This window comes from Pavona decussata, unplaced genomic scaffold (genome assembly GCF_977016875.1).
Source record: "Pavona decussata unplaced genomic scaffold, jaPavDecu1.1 SCAFFOLD_50, whole genome shotgun sequence".
Lineage (NCBI taxonomy): Eukaryota > Metazoa > Cnidaria > Anthozoa > Scleractinia > Agariciidae > Pavona > Pavona decussata.
In genome coordinates, this window is record NW_028145472.1 from 137,501 (window position 1) to 159,149 (window position 21,649).

A 21,649-nucleotide genomic window follows, 5' to 3' on the forward strand; every position below is an offset into this window, starting at 1 on the left:
ACTCCTACGTAATCATTACGTAATCATCACGGCGATATTCTCATTTGGCCTTACTAGCTGCATTGTTGGAGCATATTTCAAATTTACATATGATTAGGAGTGTTATGAATAGTATTCTATTTCCTAACACTCCCATTGATACTCAGTTGAAATAGAGGTATGGAAATAATGATTGACCAGCGCTCCCTCGCCATCTATCTCCCTTTCCAGGGAGGAAAAACTCTACGAAAAATAGCAAGCAGTCCTTCACCAATCCCCCGTTTTGGAGTCCCCCATTCTCCATAACCCATTCCCCATATACTCCAAAAGAAACGAATGGCTTGCACGACGTATTGTTTTTGAACGTTTTAGCTGACGGTCTGTCTGAATCATAGGAGCTCCCTTTAAAATTCCCTTTAAAATGACGGAAATACGGTGCAATTGAGACCTTGTCTCGTATCCATCCAAGTACCTCGTCTTGTTTCGGGAAGGGGGTACGGTGGGAAATCTCCTCCCAATAGAAGCAATTATTATGTAACTCCCCTGCTTTGAAGTTGCCTGAGCCGTGGAAGACTAGCTCTGTTAGTTTACCACAGGCTTCTCCTTTCTCGACCGAACAAGGCGGTCCATGATATTGAGCTATAATAATAATAATAATAATAATAATAATAATAATAATAATAATAATAATAACAATTTTTATACAGGGAGCCCATATCACAAAAGTGATATTCAGTGGGGCCCTGTAGATTGAGAAATGATTTAAAAGTTACAATCATTTTAAAAATTACAATTATTTAAAAGTAGAAAATACAAAGCCAGCGATAAGAAATAAAAATTAAAAATAAGAATTAAAAACTAGCTAAAAACACGCTCTTTGATACGTTGCTTAAAAATTAAAAAAGAATATATGTCTTTGAAAGACTGTTCTAAAAGGTTCCATTCCTTAATACCCTAGTAAAGGAGTGTCTTCTTTCCGTAGTTTGTTCGTACTCGTGGAAGACGGAAATCATTCTTTCTCCTGGTATTATAGGAATGGATGTCGCTGTTCTTAAGGATATTAAAATTATAATCTGCAAGTCTATGAATATACTTAAAAGTGATCATGTATCTATTTACAAGGCGACGTTGGGACAAGGTTGGCCAGCCAAGTAACTTGAGTGCATCGGTGGATGAGGCATAGCCAGGCAAATCAAGTATAACTTTTGCTGCCTTATTTTGCAGAATCTGCAAATCGCCCATAAGTGTAGTGTTATCTTTGTCACCCCAGATAACATCAGCATAGTCGAAAAGGGGACTAATCAAAGTGTTATACAGTGTAATCCGTGCATTCACTGGTAACAGAGGCTTGACACGTTTCAATAGGCTAATCCTTTGATTCACTTTGGTAATTAATGAATCGAATTGCTCATTTCGAGTCATGTTCTTGTGAATTTTCACGCCAAGGTACTTGATTGAATCTGAATTCTCGAGGCAAACATTATGCATAACAAGCTTGACATCATGGCAACTTTGCAATTTACGATTGCTGCCAAACAGTACGAACTTAGATTTAGACGTGTTTAAAGTTAGGTAATTGTTATCAAACCAATGGGCTAACTTGCCAAGGTCGGCATTTAGATGCGATTCAATTTCGTGGCAGCTTTTCCCACTATAGTATAACACAGTGTCGTCTGCATACATGACAACTTTGCAGTACTCCAAGCAGTTTGGGAGGTCGTTTACGTAGATTAGAAATAGAAGTGGACCAAGGATGCTCCCTTACGGTACGCCAGCGCGAACTTCGTGAGAAGGGGACAGACAGTTTTCAATTGATGTTATTTGATGTCGGTTATTCTGGTAAGACACAAACCATTTTTCGACTTGGGTAGAGACACCAATAGACTTGAGTTTTCTTACAAGAATATCATGATCCACAGTATCGAATGCTTTCGAAAGATCTATGAAAAATTCACCGGTCATACAGCCGCTGTCTAGGCTCTGAAGAATGTTGTCGGTAAAATGGGCGAGAGCAGTTACAGTTTAGGGCGAAAACCGAATTGATTTTGGGTGAGCAGTTTGGACTCAGACAGGTAACCATACAGCTGTATGTGCACAGCCCGTTCAAGAATCTTGCTAATGGTTGTAAGAACAGTAATGGGCCTATAGTTATTACAGTCAGTGCGATCTCCTGCTTTAAACAGAGCGGTTACTTTACCCTGCTTCCAGATTGCTGGGAAGGCGCTTGTCTGAAGAGACCGGTTGAATAGTCTGGTCAGAATAGGTGCTATACAATCAGCAGAGTCTCCCAACAATCTACCACTGATGCGGTCTAATCCTATGGCTTTGTAGTTTTTAAACCCTTTAACTGCTTGAGAACGAACGATTCAGTGATATATGAAAAAGAAAACGAATTTTCTTCGGCGGTACTTCCAGCAGGCGAGAAACACAAAGTAGCATCACTGACCACAGATTGAACCTTTTCTTTGATTTTGGTTGCCAGTTTAAGACCGATCAGGGAGAAATGCGTATTCAAAAGGTTTGCTTTAGATTCATTATCAGTGTACAAGACGCCGTCTGACTCAATGGAGGTGACCTGTGGACTGGACTTTCTTGAGGTGATCTCGTTAAATGTCTTCCAAAGTACACTAGGATTACCTTTGTTTTGTTCAATTTGGTCTGAATAATAGTCGGCTTTACATTTTTTTCACCTGCTTATTGACGAAGTTTTTGATTTTCTTAAACATCTCCCAGTGGTATTTTGAGTTTGTCTTTATTGCCTTCTTGTGGTGATAATCCCGGTCACGCATGGCATTCTATCGTAGCTATCATAGTTGAAGAGAGACTTAATCTCATATTCAAAATCTTCCTTCCTCTCCTAAGTCCATTTAATATTTTACAGAAAATAAGGAGAGCAAAGAAAACAGTCAAAAAAGGGTTTAAAAGCTAACCAAGGGGGTTTAAAAGCTAACCAAGAACCCTGCCAAGCCACCAATGAGATAACAGCCCTGACCTATCGCGTTTGCCAGGGGGGGGGGGGGGGGGGGGCGTTTAGAAAACTAGATAACCCGTTTTCAAAGCTGTTATCTCATCGTGACTATAAGAGAAAAAAGTAACTCATTTCTGTAGCAATCAAGCAGTTTTATTGTTACGGCATCACCAACATAATTAACACATTAGACTTTCAAAGTGGCTCATATAATCAACATAATCCAAACATTCATCATTCAGAACAGTTCATCGTTAGTCCTTTTTAGCCTTTGTATCTTTGCCTTTATCCAAAGATCTCTTCATTAGACAGTTAGCCCTATAGTGGCCAGGTTCGCCACAATAAAAACACTTCACTTGGGATTGATCCACACGATTATTCCGTTTGCCATTGTGATCTTCTATACGGTGCAGAGTAGTTATCACTACGCCGTGGTGTAGATCGTTGGCGGTATGCCTTGGCGACCTTAGATTCGATGTTTAACACTTTCTCATGGTCCTTATCTCCGATAAGGCGGGCTATAAGACTCTGAAACTGAAGTTTCGGAGGATCGATGTTGCTACGTGCAGTTTGATACCCCAAACGATAGTAATTTGACTTTTCGTGGCGCTTGTCGCTAGCTGTATTCTGCAATGTTTCTAACATCTCCGATCCAAAGCCTCGTATTTATTGAATTCTGTAAGAGGACGCGCCGTTTAAGACAATACGCGCCTTACTATCGCCTCCACAGACGCCTGGGTGACCGATTCCAAAGAATCTTTGAGCGTTTTCACTTCGTCTCTTAATTTCTGCAGGGATAATACAATAGACACGAGCAGTCGGTACTCAAGATACATATCATTATCTTGCAGAGATTAGTGTCTAATGAGATCGGCTTACGTAACAAGCTTCAAGTTCGCACCCCGTGGATTCTTGAAAGAACAATATGGAAAAAAACTTCCATTGTTCAATCGCCAAGGAGGTGTGTTGATTATCCGCTTTTTCAACAACACAATGTTCCTTGTTTTGCTACTCCTTTGTTCGTAAACAATATTTGATTTTCATCAAGGTATCATTTTACAAAGTAAGAACATACCGTTCTTACTACCGTCCGTGATCAGCAAACGATTTCACTGAACCATCATTTTACGAACACAACAATGAAATTTCTTTGCTTTCTCCCGACCGTAATCAGCGTTCGATTTCCATCGAACCATCACTTTACGAACAAAATAAACGCATTCTTTGCTTTCTTTCATCTGTAATCAGCGTTCGATTTCCATCGAACCATCATTTTACGCACAAAAACAAACACATTCCTTGCTTTCTCCCGTGCGTAATCAGCGTCCGATTTCCATCGGAACAGCATTTTACGAACAAAGCAAACACATTCCTTGCTTTCTCCCGCCCGTAATCAGCGTTCGAGTTTTATCGAACCATCATTTAACGAACAAAGTAAACACATAATTCTTGCTTTCTCCCGTCCGTAATCAACGTTCGAGTTCTATCGAACCATCATTTTACGAACAAAAGAAAACACATTCTTTGCTTTCTCCCGTCCGTAATCAGCGTTCGAGTTCCATCGAACCATCATTTTACGAACAAAGCAATAAACCAGTTATTGTCCAGTGGCATTTTAAAAACACTGCTTTGCCTCCGTTGGAGACAGTTCATGGTTTAAACAAAAAGGGAAGCGTAAAACACGACTGTTCTGGAAAAAGAATAATAATCACCTCTAGTTCCTACTGGTTGGCCGCGGGAGCTGCCGCCACTTGTCCGACTGGTTGCGGCTGTTCAGTCTACAACAGGTTCACCGGGTGCAGCATTCGGCGCCGCTGGTGGTTCAGGATTTGGGTGTTGAACAGCATCTGCAGCGTCTGCAATCTATCTGAACTATCGCGAGGGTCGAACCCCCAAAACGAACTCAAAGTTTCGTTCCCCTCGTTGCGCTGGAAAAACTTAGTGTGAGTGGAGTTGACAGTCCGCTCTTACGTAATCATTAGATAATCATCACGAAGATATTCTCATTTGGCCTAACTAGCCGCATTGTTGGAGCATATTTTAAATTTACATATGATTGGGAGTGTTATGAATAGGGAGCGTGAGGTCTCTAGAAGACTTTAAACAACCCGTCCAGTGTCTGCAAAGCGAGGTAAACCTCGTATGAGAACTTGTCTGTATTGACTGATATCTGAGTTAAGCGGGCTAATTTCCGAAAAAAAGATAAGAGCTTTCCGTCGACAAAATCACAACTCAGTGCAAGCGCGTGCCTGTAAAGCGTGGTCAAAGTCCACTGAATTTTTATCTTTTTGGGACATTCGTCTCAATCACTTTATTAACTTTATGGCAGAATACAAATGAAAAACCCTACGGTGCATTTCACATGAAATGCCAATATTTGGCTCACACGCTTGTATTGAGGTCTGTGAACTGGAAAATCCACTTCCTAATATCTAATAATTGGTAATAACTTAAGCATATCATGAATTGGATAATTGTTTAAAAACTTTGGTTCGATGTTCTTAGCTATTTAGTGTTCGCCATCAAGTTTTATCTAGCCTTAACTTGACAGCGTGCTGCACTTAATACCACAAACGGAAAATGCCCCACAATGCAACCGATTAGTCTTAGCAATGTCTCAGGGGCGTCCATATTCTTATGATTTATTAAGACATGATTGAAATCAGGTCACTTTTACACAGTCGATCGATAAAGAAAGAGTAGTATAGGCATGGCAGAGAGACAGGATTATTTTAGCCTCTTCAAAATCCCGTTGCCTTGCCTTGCCTAACCCCGGGATACCGCTGACACCTAATAGCGTCTCAAGAATGAGGGCATTTGTTACTCTTTTGTTCGTACCTTAATACTTACGCTTGTTATTTCGTCCTTGTCACCAAGCTTAAGCTAAGTTTTATAATACTTTGGCAGGGCATACTCTCCACATTTGTGCTTTAGTGGTCGCGCTTGTCACTTTTACGTCGCTAGCGATTGCGCACTCGTTAGCTTAAATGTAATATGCCACGCAACCTTTCAGAGCCTATTTCGTGTTGTTATTAGCTTACTATATTTTCCTACCTTATTCGAGTGTTTAAAACTTTGTGTATCTTGGGCCCACAATAATTGGCGCTAGCTGTAGTGGTCACCCTGCCTTAACCCAGTACTTGTTTATTTTCTGTTTACGTTGTCATCTTCTGCTTATAGTTCTATTGAAGAAGGCAGAGTCTAATGAAATTAAAAAAAAAAAAAATACAAATTTCGATTTAGACTACGCAGAAATCTTACTGAATAAGCGGACAGACAACCTTTGGGGGTATTCCGTTTTTCTGTTCCAACATGTCGGAAGGGAAATTATACCTTTTTTATTGAGCACAAAACTTTGTTACCATTCTGTTGATTTTTTGCCCTATCATTGCGCCATTATTTTAAGTTTTCCTTTTTGTCCACCAATGAGGTTGAAAGTCTAGAATTAATGCCGGGGGGAAAAAATCCTTTTTATTTCTAACACGAAATGTTTTCGGGAACTGCTACCGGCAGTTTTTCGATACAGCATTTATAAATGGTAGGCGCATCAGCATTTATAAATGGTAGGTGCTAATCTGATTTATGTCCTACAATTGAGCACTATTTGGGAATTATTTTTAAAATAGTCTGTTTAACAATTATTCTGCGAATTGTCCATTTTTTTTTACCGAGACACGAAATTACGTGTATCGCTGTTAATTATGGACGACGAATATTCAGTGCAACATGACCATATTTACGCTGTGTTGCAATGTTTTTGAATAATAATAACAACAAAACAATATTCACTAAGCACAGAACATTAAACATAGAGCGTTAGCTGGATTTGGTTTGGCTCATTTAAGTGCGTGATAGTTTTAACTGTCTTTCTTCTTGAGATATGGCATAGGACAGGAATTAATCATTGCTTGTATCGTGCAGTGAGACTCATTATGTAGTTGTTGTAATGCCGGGCCTGGCTATTAGTTTTTGTCACAAGGTGTTGTATAGTGTTTCTTGGTGCGCACGGCTATTTGTTTTTTGTTTTTGTTTTTGGCTTATCTAGTAATCGTTGTATTGTGCTTTAAAGCTACACGACGTGTCACAGTTACAAAAGGCTTGAATTGTACTTAAATCACGACTGTGTTTTTGCAAATGCTTCGCTCCACAGTTATAGTGCGTTTGAATTGTGGGAGCTCAGTGATTTCCTCCTTTTATTTACAGCAGTGCATCGATTGAGTTTTAAATTTACTATTAAATGCGAGGCAATGTTTGGTTCCAGCTAAACAAGGTGTTTATGCCATAATAAATCATGACAATTTAAGACAAAAAGCATCAGTGTGTTTTGTCTCATTTAAAGGTCTTAGAGGCAACTTTCTTTGTATGTGAGTAGGGGAGAAAACAAAACGTCCAACTAGAGACCCTATCTGTATACCAGAGGACCTTGTGAGGGGTGTGCGGAGTTTGCCCCTTCAGATAAAAAATCCTACGTACGGCCCTGGGCAAATATTATTAGCTCTCGTAGTGTTTCAAATGCGACTGACAACATATTAAACCAATTTAAATGTTCTGCAATTTTGCCCTGCACTGACATTCACGGTTTGTGGTTCAGCCAGATGGACTTAGCATGCGTCACAGACGGACTATAACCCCATTAAGCTAATCCTGGATTGACGTGAACTTTGATTCGAGTTTAATACCAAATCAATAAAGATTCTTGCAAAAGATTTTTGTGTTTCAGTGTTGACTTAAACTTATTTTTACCTTAAGCTTGTCATCAGCCTTTAAGCCCTTTTTGTTAGGGAGCGTGAGGTTGCTAGAGGGCTTTGAACAACCCGGCCCAGTGTCTGTAAAGCGAGGTAAGCCTCGTGTGAGAGCTTATCTGTATTGACTGATATCTGAGTTAAGTGGGCTAATTTCCGGAAAAAGATATGAGCTTTCCGTCGACAAAATCACAACTCAGTGCAAGTGCGTGCCCGTAAAGCGTGGTCAAAGTCCACTGAATTTTTATATTTTTGGGACATTCGTCTCAAGCACTCGTCAGCTAGACTGTGACGTAAAAGAAAGTACTCTTCTCTCTTACACTTTTATGCTCTCATTGATTTAGAAGAGCTGTTTTATAATCTTTCAACAGGCTTTATCAGCTTTATGGCAGCATACAAATGAAAAACCCTATCGTGCATTTCACATGAAATGCCAATATTTGGCTCACACGCTTGTATTGAGGTCTGTGAACTAGAAAATCCACTTCCTAATATCTAATAATTGGAAATAACTTAAGCATATCATGAATTGAGAAGTTACCTATCTCAGGATCATCTTTAAATTGTTTAAAAACTTTGGTTCCATGTTCCTAGCTATTTAGTGCTCGCCGTCAAGTTTTATCTAGGCTTAACTTGACAGCGTGCTGCACTAATATTCTTATGATTTATTAAGATAGGATTAAAATCAAGTCACTTTTACACTGTCGATCGATAACGAAAGAGTAGTATAGGCATGGAAGAGAGACAGGATTATTTCATTTCAAATTTTCCCCCGGGATACCGCTGACACCTAATAGCGTCTCAAGAATGAGGGCATTAGTTACTCTTTTGTTCGTACCTCAATACTTACGCTTGTTATTTCGTCATTGTCACCAAGCTTAAGCTAAGTTTTATAATACGTTGGCAGGGCATACTCTCTACATTTGTGCTTTATTGCTCGCACTTGTCACTTTTACGTCGCTAGCGATTGCGCACTCGTTAGCTTAAACGTAATATGCCACGCAACCTTTCAGAGCCTATTTCGTGTTGTTATTAACTTACTATATTTTCCTACCTTATTCGAATGTTTAGAACTTTGTTAATCTTGGGCCCACAGTAATTGGCGCTAGCTGTAGTGGTCACCCTGCCTTAACCCAGTACTTGTTTATTTTCTGTTTACGTTGTCATCTTCTGCTTATAGTTTTATTGAAGAAGGCAGAGTCTAATGAAATTAAAAAAAAAAAAAAAAATGAAATACAAATTTCGATTTAGACTGTGGACCCAACGACGCAGAAATCTTACTGAATAAGCGGACAGACAACTTTTGAGGGTTTTCCGTTTTTCTGTTCCAACATGTCGGAAGGGAAATTATACCTTTTTATTGAGCACAAAACTTAGTTACCATTAGGTTGATTTCTTGCCCTATCATTGCCGCATTATTTTAAGTTTTCCTTTTTGTCCACCAATGAGGTTGAAAGTCTAGAATTAATGCGGGGGGTAATATCCTTTTTTATTTTTAACACGAAATGTTTTTGGGAACTGCTACCGGCAGTTTTTCGATACAGCATTTATAAATGGTAGGTGCATCAGCATTTATAAATGGTAGGTGCTAATCTGATTTTTGTCCTACAATTGAGCCCTATTTTTGAATTATTTCAAATAAATAGTCTGCGAATTGTCCATTTTTTTTTTTTTTTTTTACCGAGACACGAAAGTACGTTTATCGCTGTTAATTATGGACAACGAATATTCAGTGCAACATGACCATATTTGCGCTGCGTTGTAATGTTTTTGAATAATAAAAAAACAAAACAATATTCTCTACGCACAGAACCGATAAACTGTTTAAAAATATTGATATTTCCCGTGTTTTGGTATTCCTAATCTACGTGAGTGCGGTAGAGCATTGCATGATATTAAGGCAAGGTTTAGAATTGATACTTGACAACAAACATCGCATCCGGCAACCGCCAACCACTACCTAAATATTAATGACAATTGCCACTTAATATGCGATGGCAGTTGGCAATCGGTGACACTGGTCTCTGTTGTCTATATTATATGGACAATTAACAGCACACAACAACAAGAGTATTTAAATTGTTTCACAATATAAAATTTTCTCCCAATCTAAAATTAGTTTAGGCAATTGGCCACCGGTAACGCTGGTCTTTGATGTCTATATTGAATAGACATTTTCAAGACAGCACACAACACCGAGAACACTAAAATTGTTTCACAATCTGAACAGTTAGTTTAGGCGGTGCTGCAACTGAAATCACTCAAAGCTCCATTAAGCTAGTCCCGGATTAACGTAAACTTTGATCCCAGACTAATAACTTATCATTAAAGTTTCTGCTAACGATTTTTCCTCAGTTTTGACTTAGACTTTCCTTTAACATGGACTTAAAATTAGCTTTCAAAAACCATTTTTAACGAGCGAGATTAAAACCTCGTTAATCGACTTTTAATAAAACGGGCCCAGAGTTGTAAAAAGACAGTTTGGAGGCATTCTCTAGGTCAGGTTATTGGATATAAAAAGTTCAATCACACTGGAATGAATTCAAAAACCTTAAAAGGTTAAAATATAATGATAACTAGCTAATAAAATGAGCCTTCGGACATACAACATGTGAAGAGAAGATGGTTGCTCCAAAACAGAAACACTGAACTGACAAATAAATCGAATGCAATTTTAACCTGCAAATTCAAAACTGTAGGCAAGATGATTGATTTTCCAATAATACCACATTGTCAGGTACACAAAACATTCTTAAAGAAATTCACCAACACGCTCTGCTGATCTTGACACTCTAGATCACAGCTTTCAGTAGGGACAAAATATTCAGATAAATTTACTGCTAGGCCAAAGCTCTCTGCGTTACAGTAGAGACAAAGAAAACATCGAACCCTTCCGCTAAGACAACATAACATCTATTTCTGCGAAGCGGAATTGACAATATAATAATAATAATAATAATAATAATAATAATAATAATAATAATAATAATAATAATAATAATAATAATAATAAATAAATAAATTAAAGATACGTTTAAACGTTTCAACCAAGAGGATCGCAATCTAAATTACTAGCTTTATTGCTGGTACCAAATTCGACAAAGTACTATGACTAGTTCATGAATAGTTCTGAGTCTACAACTGAAAAGGTAGCCCATAATTTTAGTTTAAACAGTTAATTAAGATTTTCATGTGCGCTTATTGAAGAGGTTGCATAAGGAGGTACCATTATTTTTAGAACGGCAAACTGACGTTTTACAAAAGACTTTGATAACCAAATGATAAAATATATATATGGCTACGCTTACCCTTGCTCTTTAAAATATTAATATATTTGCCTCACGTCTCTGGTGTGTACTTTGCGGTTAAAATGAAAAGTGAAGACACAAATTAAAGTCTATTTAAAGAGCTAAGACGTATTTTGATGAAGCGGGCCAATAAAAGAACTCCTTGGTTCAAAAAGCTTCCAATCAATCAGGATGCGGTAAACATTTACAAGAAACCAAATCTTTTCTTGAGTCTTTTCTGATGTAGTGCTGAGACTTTTGCAACGTTTTTCATCATGATAACAACGCAAAATTCAGACGAATTCCTTATAAATTTGGAGCGGAGTTCGCAAAGCTAATATAGATTTATTGTCGGCGATGCCTTGAATGATTTGAACAACAGACTACTTGTGACGTCACATTCCTCTTGGAAATATAATGGAAACCTATTTTTAAGAGGCATATATAAAATAAGTTTTTATTTATGAAACTTCATCAGTTTATCTTCCGCATCTGCTGAACTAACAGTTTAGCAGCAGCGCCATGACTGAGGAAAATGCTTCAGAGATGAAGAAGGGGTTCAGTGGAACAGAAATATCTGATGCAAAATTGAACGAGTCTTCCCATCAGGTTAAACTCAAGGTTATCAGTGTGTTAACAGCAGTTTTGCTACTTGGAGTTCTTTTATCCCTCGTTCTGTTTTTTGCCGTGAAGTCAACAACCTCAAATCGTTTGGCAGAAGTCACTCTGGAAAAGGGCGAAACTCTGACATATCGAGTGGACCAAGACATAGAGATACAAGTGGGAGAAATACAGAAGGGTATGTTTGTCGCCACAACCTAATACTTTACTTTACACTTGTTTCTCAAATTCTTTAAAGACATAGAGGATATTAAATGGCCGCGCGGAGAAACGAATTTGCTCTTCTCGTGTTGAAAAATATTATACGAGTGAACGCAGCGAACGAGTGAAATATTTTTCAACACGAGAAGAGAAATTTCGTATCTCCAAGCGGCCATGTAATATCCTATTTATTATATAAACACCAATGAAGTACCAAACAATTTCATTTTCGCTGCGAAAGGCGCGATTTGTTATGTAACCATAGTAACGGTGTTATTTTCACGTGAGAAAATAACGTGTTATCTTCACGTGTCAGGATATCACTTTTTTGCGCGAAAGCTCACTTGGTATTTCACTGGTGTTTATATAATAAATCCCCTTCTTTCTTGTTTTTCCAGTTTTTTCCTGTATCTTCTTTGTTTTGCAGTTCTTTTTCTCGTTGCCATTCTCTTATTTCTTATTCTTGATATTCTTTCACTTTTTCTCCTCTTTTCCTCCTCCTCCTCCTCCTCCTCCTTCTCCTCCTCCTCCTCCTCCCTCTCCTCCTCCTTCTCCTTCTCCTTCTCCTTCTCCTTCTCCTTCTCCTTCTACTCCTTCTCCTTCTTTTCCTTCCTCTCCTTCTTCGTCTTCTTCTTCTTCTTCTTCTTCTTCTTCTTCTTCTTCTTCTTCTTCTTCTTCTTCTTCTTCTTCTTCTTCTTCTTCTTCTTCTTCTTCTTCTTCTTCTTTATCTTCCAGGGAAACAAAACAAGAATAAAACGAGTATATGTTTGCTTCCCTTTTCTGTTTTCTCTGCTCGTGGAGTACGTTTTTGAATAAGGATATTTGTTAAAGCTATTAAAGTTTGATCTGCTCGATTTGTTTTACTTTTATTTACCATAATATTTAATTAGTAAAAAAATAAATAGAAAATGATAATAAATTAACGTGATGATGTGCCTTCCTAAAAAAGTTGACAAAAGGTGGTCAGTTCTGACGCAAGTAGGCTTTTAATTTTTCGACTTTTAAAGCCAGACGCTCCCATAAAGCGGAATAAAATGTTTATATCAGTAGTCGTCTTCTTTTTTTGTTTTCAATTTCTGTTTCATGTCGGAATCAGTCTTAATGGGTTGTTTGTTTGCGAAGAATGAAAGTATTTTCGGGTTTTCTTTTAGTAGGTTTAGCAGCCAATTTTGAATTTGCCGCTTAACGTAAACAAAAATATACGGAAGACGGAACGGTCCGTATGGTAAAATCCCGACCAAAAAAGAACCAATCAAAACGCTCAGATTTACCTCAAGACTAACTTGCCATAGAATAATTTTGTTTAATAAAGTTATATACCTAGTCTTGCAAAGAAAATTGGAAATCGTTCTCTTTTGAATTTATATATTTCAGGTAAAATCCGTGCGATAGTTACCATCTTGGTTCTGAACAAGACGTTGGAGGAGTACTGGTTTCTTATGAAATTCAACATTTCCAATCTGGGAAGCAATGTCAGCATAACAGGAGTCCAGATAATGACGGATTACTTCTTGGTTCGACTCCAACTTGATTCAAGGTTAACATATAGTTTAAAAATGTGCTTTGTTGCTACAGCAATTACTTTTCGATAGAGCAGTGACTGGAGATTGAAGTTTGTATTAGGGGGACTTTATAGGTGCAAACGTTTGGCGCTAGACAGCATCAATCAGCGTGTTCTTTTCATCCTTCTTGTTTTCTAGCCAAACATGGTTTTTAATCCTATTTCTAAAATGTTGTAAGTTTTAATAACGCTCTAAATTTGATGATTGCCTAATCTTGAAAATTCCATGAATCTTTTTTATTATTAATTTGTTTGGATTTCATCTTCTCAGGTCTACAAACTCCGGAGCTGGAGAGTCGTTTGAAATCTACGGAAACAACTCCACTAATGAAGAACAGTTGCGACTGGTATTTAGCATCGTCCAACAGCTACTTCCGAATGTGAAACGTGAGCTATACGAAGATGTAGACGGGAAAAAAACGGCTGCCTCAAAACCTGAAGAATCGCCCTTGCTCCCTGGCCCAGTGAAAATGCATCGAGAAGCAAACACATCAAACAAGGAAGCAATTTTGATTAAGAATCATTTTGATCGTTCGGATTTTGCTAACTTGTCATCGGAAATCGATCTGAACTTGAAGTATTCTGACTTTGCATCCATTTCCAAGAGCAATGGAATGGTCTCTGAGAGCGTTGCCTATTTTTCTGAGCAGTTAGATCTCGGAGAAGAGATTTATATTCAGGGAGGTTTTAATGTGACTATGATGAAAGTAACTGTGAAAAGCAAAGTTTCGCTCGTTGAAACTCACCCTTTCGGATACGCTGAACTCGAAGCGGTTAGTCTCCACCTCTTTGTTAGACTAATCGTTCCAAACACTGCGCCTACTTTGTCTGTCGACGAGAAACCTGCAAAGGAAGTCTCGGGTGTCTCATATGTAATTCCAACTCCATCAAATTTTTCGTTGTCTAGTCGACAGCATAACTCGACCAATTCGTCCTTCACAGCTCGGAAGAGATTTCGGAGAGCAAGTCAAAACACAGTAGTTGCTAAAGTTTGGAGCAAGGCCAGCTCCACCTACCCAACGGTCAACGTACCAATAAAACTGTTTGAAAGAAAATTTATTAAGATTCCAGTCAAGGGAACTGCATATGTTTCGCTGACAAACCGAAACGGTTTGGAGATAGAAGCAAAAGTGAAGATTTCTGTCGGAAGTAAAAGCCTGACAGTGTTTTCTAAGAAGTACAGAAAAAATGAGTTAGCAAAAGGACTGCCAATTGAAAGACAACATGAATGGAACGCTAAAATAGTAAGTTTGTTGTTGTTGTTGTTGTTTTATAGTTAAAACGCATTTCTCTGGGGGTACTCCTTGAATTCGCAGTTGTGTGTTGGATCTTGAAAGGCTTCCAAGAGATTGACTTACCCAACCATTACTGAGCTGAACGTTGTTTACGTTTGTGTCCAATACCTATAGCCTTAAGAGTAGATCCAAGAAATATCCATGAAACTGTCTCACTTTTATAAAGGAGTTTCATTGTTTGAGACGTGACGTAGTATTTTGGACAATTTGCTATGAATGGCCAACCATTTTTTTTTTAATTTCTCTTCACAGTATTAGAATGTCTAAAACATTTTATTAATTTTTACTTTCTTAGAATTTGAGCCTTTCTTTTTGTTTATTTATGCAAGAAGTATCCAAGAAATATCCGTGAAACTGTTTCACTTTCATAAGGGAGTTTTATTGTTTGAGGCGTGACGTAGTATTCTGGACAATTTGCTATGAGTGGCCAACAATTTTTTTTTTTTAATTTCTCTTTACAGTATTAGATTGTCTAAAACATTTTATTAAGTTTTACTTTCTTAGAATTTGAGCCTTTCTTATCGTTTATTTATGCAATAAAAAAATAATAAATAAAACAAAAAAAACAAAAGACGAACAAAAGAAAAAGCTTAAGAAATTCAGTCCGACCGTTTTCGGACCTTCTAACGTAGAACTGCATCATTTGGCGTCATTTCACGCCATGCTGCCAAGTGGAAAATAGACTTCTGATGGTTCCTTGGTTCAAATCGTTTCTTTATATATAGCCACGCGTATTATGTCGGTAGTGGGCTCAGCACTTAAGAAGGGGGTAGCTAGGTTTATTAATATAGTTTCGTTTTTTCTTTTCAGGGCATCTCTGTCCCTGTATTTATCGTACGACTAGGAGTTGAATTCAGCTTAACACTTGAAGTTCAGTACCAGGTGAGATTCCCTTCTGCAGGGAATTCACTCAATCCCCCAAAGTTAAGTGTGCAGGTAAGAAATCCAACATGATCAAATATTTCATTGCTGAGTCACCTATTTGCTAAGCTGTATTTTCCTGATGCATTGTAACTCCGAAAAGGAAACGAAATAAAACCTTGCAACTACAAAATTTTCATTGTAGCTGTCGACCGTCAATGAAGTTGTGATATTGCAGGACAAAAATTTGCCAGTTAGCTGATAAAGAAAATAATCGATTTTTTTTTTTTGCTTTGTCCGACATTGTTCACCAATTTAAGGACGGTGCCTACAAATACCGTAGTATTTTTGCACAGTTTATGACTATGCGGGAAAAGCAGTTCTTAGCAAGGCCTATTGAAATCCAAAAAGAAAATTGGGGGTAACCACGCATTTTTCAGAGATAATTAAGCAACAATATCTCTAAAAAGCGCTAAAATGTAAAGCAATGTATGGGATATTTTTCCCAAATTGAAGCTTAATTATCTCTGAAAAATGCATGGTTACCCCCAATTTTCTTTCGAGATACCAAAAGCATTTGCTAAGTTCTTCTTTCTCCGTATAGTTTTAAACCGCGCAAAAATATCCCTGTATTAGCAGGCACCACCCATAGGAAACCTGAGTATCTCGAGATGCGCAGAACGTATGCGCAGTAACAATAGTAGGCACCGTCCTTAAGGTGGCTTACTACAGTTTTTCCGAGACTTAGTCGCGCGCGCTATGATAGCCTGCCACACGTCAGTATTTGTCGCGCGTGCAAAAATGACGCAAGTAACCTCAAGAAGTAACAAAAACCATTTCAGCACTTGAAAGGCGTCAAATCTCTTTGGTATATGTAGCGATAGTTTCAAAACTCCTTTCAAACATGTAATCAAGCCTAAAGCCGGAAAAATATGGCAAAAAAGTTTGATAAACATTCGGTAAAAGAGCTCTAATTTACTGTACCTTTCTCGCACGCGATACATGGCGTTACATGAGCGCGCGCTTAAATGAAGGGCATGCGCAATTCAATTTTCGCCCGAGGTTGTAAAACCTGTCTTTGATCGAGGATTGCTCGAAAACTTACCGTACAACTTATGATGAAATTTTCACGGTTGATTTGTTCGGGTGAATCACGTTTGGAGCCAAATTTCACATTCTCTTAGTTTGCACAAAAACTGTCTTACAGATTTTTAATTTTACTTTGCATGAATGTTAAATCAGACCCAATTTCTTATTCTTGAAATTTTCAGGTGGGGTCATACGGGTAGAATTTGAGAAAAACGTGACTTAACCTACTAGTGCCCAGTCTCTCATTGGGTACTTGGTCGCTCATTTTGGCTATTTGTTGACGTTTAATTGTTCAAATTTCACATAGAATCGTAAAACACTTAAGCAAACAGTGGATAGTGAAGGGAAAGACAGCTTGGAACCTTTTTTAAAAGAGTTAAAAGTTGTGCCCTTATACTCCATTAAAACTGTAGTAAGCCACCTTAATCGGGCCACGAAAAAGTGGAAGGGGTATTGTGCCAATGTATTGTTTTATGTTTATTCGAAACAACACACATTTGATATATACTTCACATGTTGGAATAATTGATAACGTCATTTTTGTGACAATAAAATCGTCGTTTATTTAATTTGCTAGTTTGAGCCTTCTTCTGAAGTGAAAGCAAGTATCACAGGATATATTTCAGTATTTCTTATCCGAGGTGGTGCTTATGGAGAAGGTACTTTATTAGAAGTTAATCTCCCTACGACCCTGTCCTACCAAGCAAATCGTTCACCGGGAAAGAGATGGTGCCTGGACGTGTCTGCTCGCCTAGCTGCACTGCAAATGAGAGCCGGTATTTTCTACCAGTGGCGGACAGGGTTTCGCTGGGGTAAGCGACGGACCCTGGTTGAGTTGGGAAAATCGTCTGGCATCACATGGAACAAGAGGTTGCTGAATAAATGTACTGGCATGTGATCAATAAAGATGGCTCTCACCATAAACACGACATCAACTGAGCCAGCGAATGCACTGACTTAGGACTATCCTTACTACACCAATTAAATCGAGCACATGAACAAGACCGAATTATGCCAGCCAGATAAAAAAAAAAAAACAAAAAAAAAAAAAACAACAACAACAACAACAACAACAAAAAAACAGCACTAGAAACACATAAATTGCACTGTTGAGCCCACAGTAATAACCAAACAGCCTACAGGTACTATAATAGCTTAAATGCAAAAACAAACACCCTTATGTTGGATCATGGATAAAGTGACCCGGACCCGGACCCGGTAAACACTTATATACATAAAAAGGAAATCGATTCTTGAGAGGTTCGCTGACGTGAACCTTTAGCTGATTGACATCTTGAATAAGAATAGATTATGGATGTACGTAGACTAGCATCTAAGACTTCACGTAGGATGGTGAGTACCATCGTAGGATCGTAACATCCAGGGATGAATCGTAGGATAGCTGTCAATTGTTTTAAGGGATGGTATGTCAAACGTGGTCCATTAAATAATTCTATTGAGTCGGGAAGAACAACAAACAGTTTTTTAAATTTGTTTATTTTTCCAGCTAATTTTGGTACAGGGTTTTCGATTCACGAATCGTTACTTTAAGATTTGTTCATTTATCAACATTATATACCCTGTGTTTACCTGTAGAACATTCAATACTGACCCTTGTTAAGCTATTAAAAATCATTCTGCACCTAAGTTTAAGTGTATATTTTACTTTGTAAATTATGGTCAGAGACCAGAATTAAATTACAGAAGTTGGCTCCTTTTTATATGTTACAATTATGATCTATGGTGATCCCTTAATGGTCAACGACCCTGAGAGCGAAGCTTTTTACATGTTCTGAAGAACTATAAACGACAACAACAACCGTGTAAATTATTGCGGAATCTAATAATCTGCGAAAGTTTTCTTGATTTACCAAAATAGTAACAAAAATGATAATAATAATAATAATAATAATAATAATAATAATAATAATAATAATAATGATGATGATAATAATAATAATAATAATAATAATAAAATATAAGTTGACATTTTAGATGGGGTTATCTGACAGTTGTGACTTGACCAAATTAGTGGCAGTCTTGGGAGAAACTGGACAGAAATCTTTCACTTGAAATAATTAAACTTTTCCTGAATATCAAACATTCTTCATGAGTATTCATCGATAAGCATAGTTTGATTGAGTTGCCATTTATAGTCACATTTTTGCAAATGTAAATTTCGCGATCCCAACTCAGTCACTCTCTCTTTATACATTAACTTTTTGAACCCTTTTTTACTGGGTCTTACTATAGGTTATTGTTGTTCAATGTAGACTGAATTGCTTCCCAGTGAGGCGGTCTTGTCAGTTAAAATGATTCACCGCTCTCGACTGGGGCGGAAGTAACCTCCCTCACCCCCCCCCCCCCCCCTCCTCCGCCTTCCTTCCCTGCCCCCCAATGTAGAGATCAGGGAAAAACAAATGAATGTTCGTAAATTCTAAGAAGACATTGAAATCAACTCTAACGTTTTAAGAAATCTTTGGATTTTACTCAGCACTGTCGATGGTTGAAGAATATGCGTATACCTTGAGATCAAACAAGGTCGTAGAAGAAGATTATGAGTCAAAGTTAACGGAGACCTAGTGTCAAATTAATTGGCACTAGTTAAATGGTTCAGATTTATGCAGATAACTAAAAATATAGCCTGGCTTATAACAGAGCATCTAGCAACCTAATCTAGGGCCTCCACACTGCACATATTTCCCAGTTCATTTTATACTGTGCGCTGGTGAATTGATAACTGTATGCTTTTCAGGTTCATCATCAATACCTTTATACAGGCATTTGATTCTGTAATTGCGTAAGTCAATTAAGGGCCATTTTAGGTGATTACTGCATCACCTTCGAAAAAACTAGTAGTAAGTTAAAGCCCAAATCTGTGAAGTTGATTACATTTCATCTCTTTGTAATATTCTGATACTGAAAAGATATCTTTTTAAACAAACATACTTTTAATTGCGTAAGCATTTTTAGACTATGTACCCCTTAGATTTTTTTATCGCTTTTTTAATTTATTGTCAAATATATTTTTTTCATTTTGTAGTTTTAACTATCATAATCCCTGTTACTGTAACAACTTATTGTAAAGCGCGTTACATCATATACATATAATGGATTTTTCGCTATATAAGTATTAAAGTTATTTGTTATTTATTATTCCCGTGCTTGAGGCGGAAATCGCAAAATTTAGCCCAAAAAAAAATTCGAAAAAAGGAAATCGAGCCTGAATTTCACCTTACACGGTACTGTTTCCATTGTGGTAGCGTTTTCATGCGTACTTGCGTAAGCTTCATCGCGTCTTTTAACTCTTAAGCAGAAGATCTAAAAGTTTAACGAGTGACTGTGAAATTGCCTATTTAGGGATCTGAGTGAATCGTTCATTGGAGCCTACTACTCTTACAGTTCATGAATACCGCTTAGCTCAACTTCGTTGACACTGACTTGATTAGTTTCTGAAGATTTCTTCAATCCATCTTCAGATTTTCCGCCTGCAGGATTATTTGCTTGGATTCTTCTTTTGAAGCGCTCCCTGATCTGTATAAGAGAATAGCATAATCTTACATTATCATATGGGCTAGCTGTGTCTAACATGCGTGCTACCCGTACAAATCATAATTTGCACAGTAAACATGCCATACGTAAGAGTGTAGAGTGGTTGCCGGAGTAATTATTATTATTATTATTATTATTATTATTATTATTATTATTATTATTATTATTATTATCGTTATTGTTATCGTTATCGTTATCGTCATCGTCATCGTCATCGTCATCGTCATCGTCATCGTCATCGTCATCGTCATCGTCATCGTCATCGTCATTATCATTATCATTATCATTATTATTATTATTATTATTATTATTATTATTATTATTATTATTATTATTATTATTACTAATTAGTGTTACTCACTGCGACAGTTATTAAATCACAGCTGTAATACCTGAGATATTACATTCAACCAATTAAACCGTACCTCACTGTTCCTCACGCAGTGGAGGATGAAAATAAAGAAACCCTGTTGAATCATGAGAACAAACAAAAATTACAATAATACTGATCTGAAAAATTCCACATCTGATGTACTTTGGATGGAAAAAATAATAAATGAACGCGTAAATTATTCCCTTTGTAGTAAGTATTTGGTAAGATGTCTTAGATTAGTAAGTAGATAAGCAGGGTAGGTTGGCTAGGTAGGCAAGAAAGCTGTTTAGATAAGTAATTATAGTAATAATTATTGTGAGGAGGTTCATGACAGGCATATAAGAGATAAACGGTAGGTTTTTTAGGCAAGGAGATATACTGGGTAGGTGGCAAGGTAACATGGGTTGTAAGACCCTCTTAGCCAACCTGGTGGTGCTAATAACTACTTTTTCTTTTGCATGGAATAACAAGGAGCCTTTCCTCTTCCTCCTTAGCTGGGATGCTAGTACATCACATTTCGGTAGTTACTGTAATTAAAATGTCAGTTAATAGGTCCTTATGTTTTAAAGAATATTTTCATGAAAATTTTCCAAATGTTACGTCTTTCCATCCCGCTACTACATGGAACCCAAAATACGCGCGCGTTTAGAAATGCGTTTGAAAATGGACCTGAATTTAAAAACTGGAATGAAAACGTTAGAACTGAAAGGAGTACTAGCTTCAAGGACATACTGTTTGCACAAGCTTAAATCGTACTGACTGTTATACACGATGTTGACTAAAATCACCCGTGTACCGTAAGAAAATCTTAAAGCTATCATTGAAGACCCTGCCCTTTAGTACACTTTACCTGAGTGGAGTTAAGGATTACAAAGATGTAGATGAACGCTTTGTGTAATCGGTAAAGAAGGCCAAACAACCACGTGACCCCCAACAGAGGAATTAACACCACGCATGCTCTGATGCTTAGTCTGCAGGAAGATAAATTAAGATTTTCTTGTCATTTAATTGGCAACGAGGGAACCTTATGATTTCTTTTTGTTAGGAGAAAATTTGGGTACAATACTGCTAGAATTGGCCTGCTAGATAAAGGCGAAAACAGCTTATAAATTGAGAATAA

At 37.5% G+C, this 21,649-nt stretch overlaps 2 protein-coding genes across 6 annotated transcripts in view; one reads left to right on the forward strand and one right to left on the reverse strand.

Moving 5' to 3' along the window:
• The first annotated feature begins 11,465 nt into the window (after positions 1 to 11,465).
• On the forward strand, positions 11,466 to 19,938 carry LOC146481341 (uncharacterized). Of its 2 annotated transcripts, none has more exons than XM_085108434.1 (5): positions 11,466 to 11,775; positions 13,173 to 13,335; positions 13,631 to 14,603; positions 15,465 to 15,590; positions 17,182 to 19,938. In XM_085108434.1, exons 1-5 carry the CDS (start codon positions 11,499 to 11,501, stop codon positions 17,500 to 17,502), a joined length of 1,860 nt encoding a protein of 619 aa, XP_084964560.1. In that variant the 5' UTR covers positions 11,466 to 11,498; the 3' UTR covers positions 17,503 to 19,938. The 2 variants fall into 2 exon arrangements, with proteins under 2 accessions (XP_084964560.1, XP_084964561.1); XM_085108435.1 differs by having other exon boundaries at positions 17,246 to 17,406.
• LOC146481342 (adhesion G protein-coupled receptor L3-like) overlaps positions 19,904 to 21,649 on the reverse strand; it is a 39,501-nt gene continuing 37,755 nt past the window's right edge. For all 4 annotated transcript variants that reach the window (XM_085108430.1, XM_085108433.1, XM_085108431.1 and 1 more), the window contains exons 18-20: positions 21,380 to 21,500; positions 20,582 to 20,623; positions 19,904 to 20,138 (exon numbers count right to left, since the gene is read on the reverse strand). In XM_085108430.1, coding sequence (XP_084964556.1) covers positions 20,001 to 20,138; positions 20,582 to 20,623; positions 21,380 to 21,500 — 301 coding nt within the window. In that variant the 3' untranslated portion in view covers positions 19,904 to 20,000. The remainder of the gene's footprint in view (positions 20,139 to 20,581; positions 20,624 to 21,379; positions 21,501 to 21,649) is intronic.

Excerpts from the sequence above, each read along its gene's own strand:
- LOC146481341 (XM_085108434.1), top strand. The coding sequence starts at position 11,499 with ATGACTGAGGAAAATGCTTCAGAGATGAAGAAGGGGTTCAGTGGAACA. Across the intron at positions 11,776-13,172 it reads AGTGGGAGAAATACAGAAGG|GTAAAATCCGTGCGATAGTT; the intron begins GTATGTTTGTCG and ends TATATATTTCAG. Across the intron at positions 13,336-13,630 it reads CGACTCCAACTTGATTCAAG|GTCTACAAACTCCGGAGCTG; the intron begins GTTAACATATAG and ends TCATCTTCTCAG.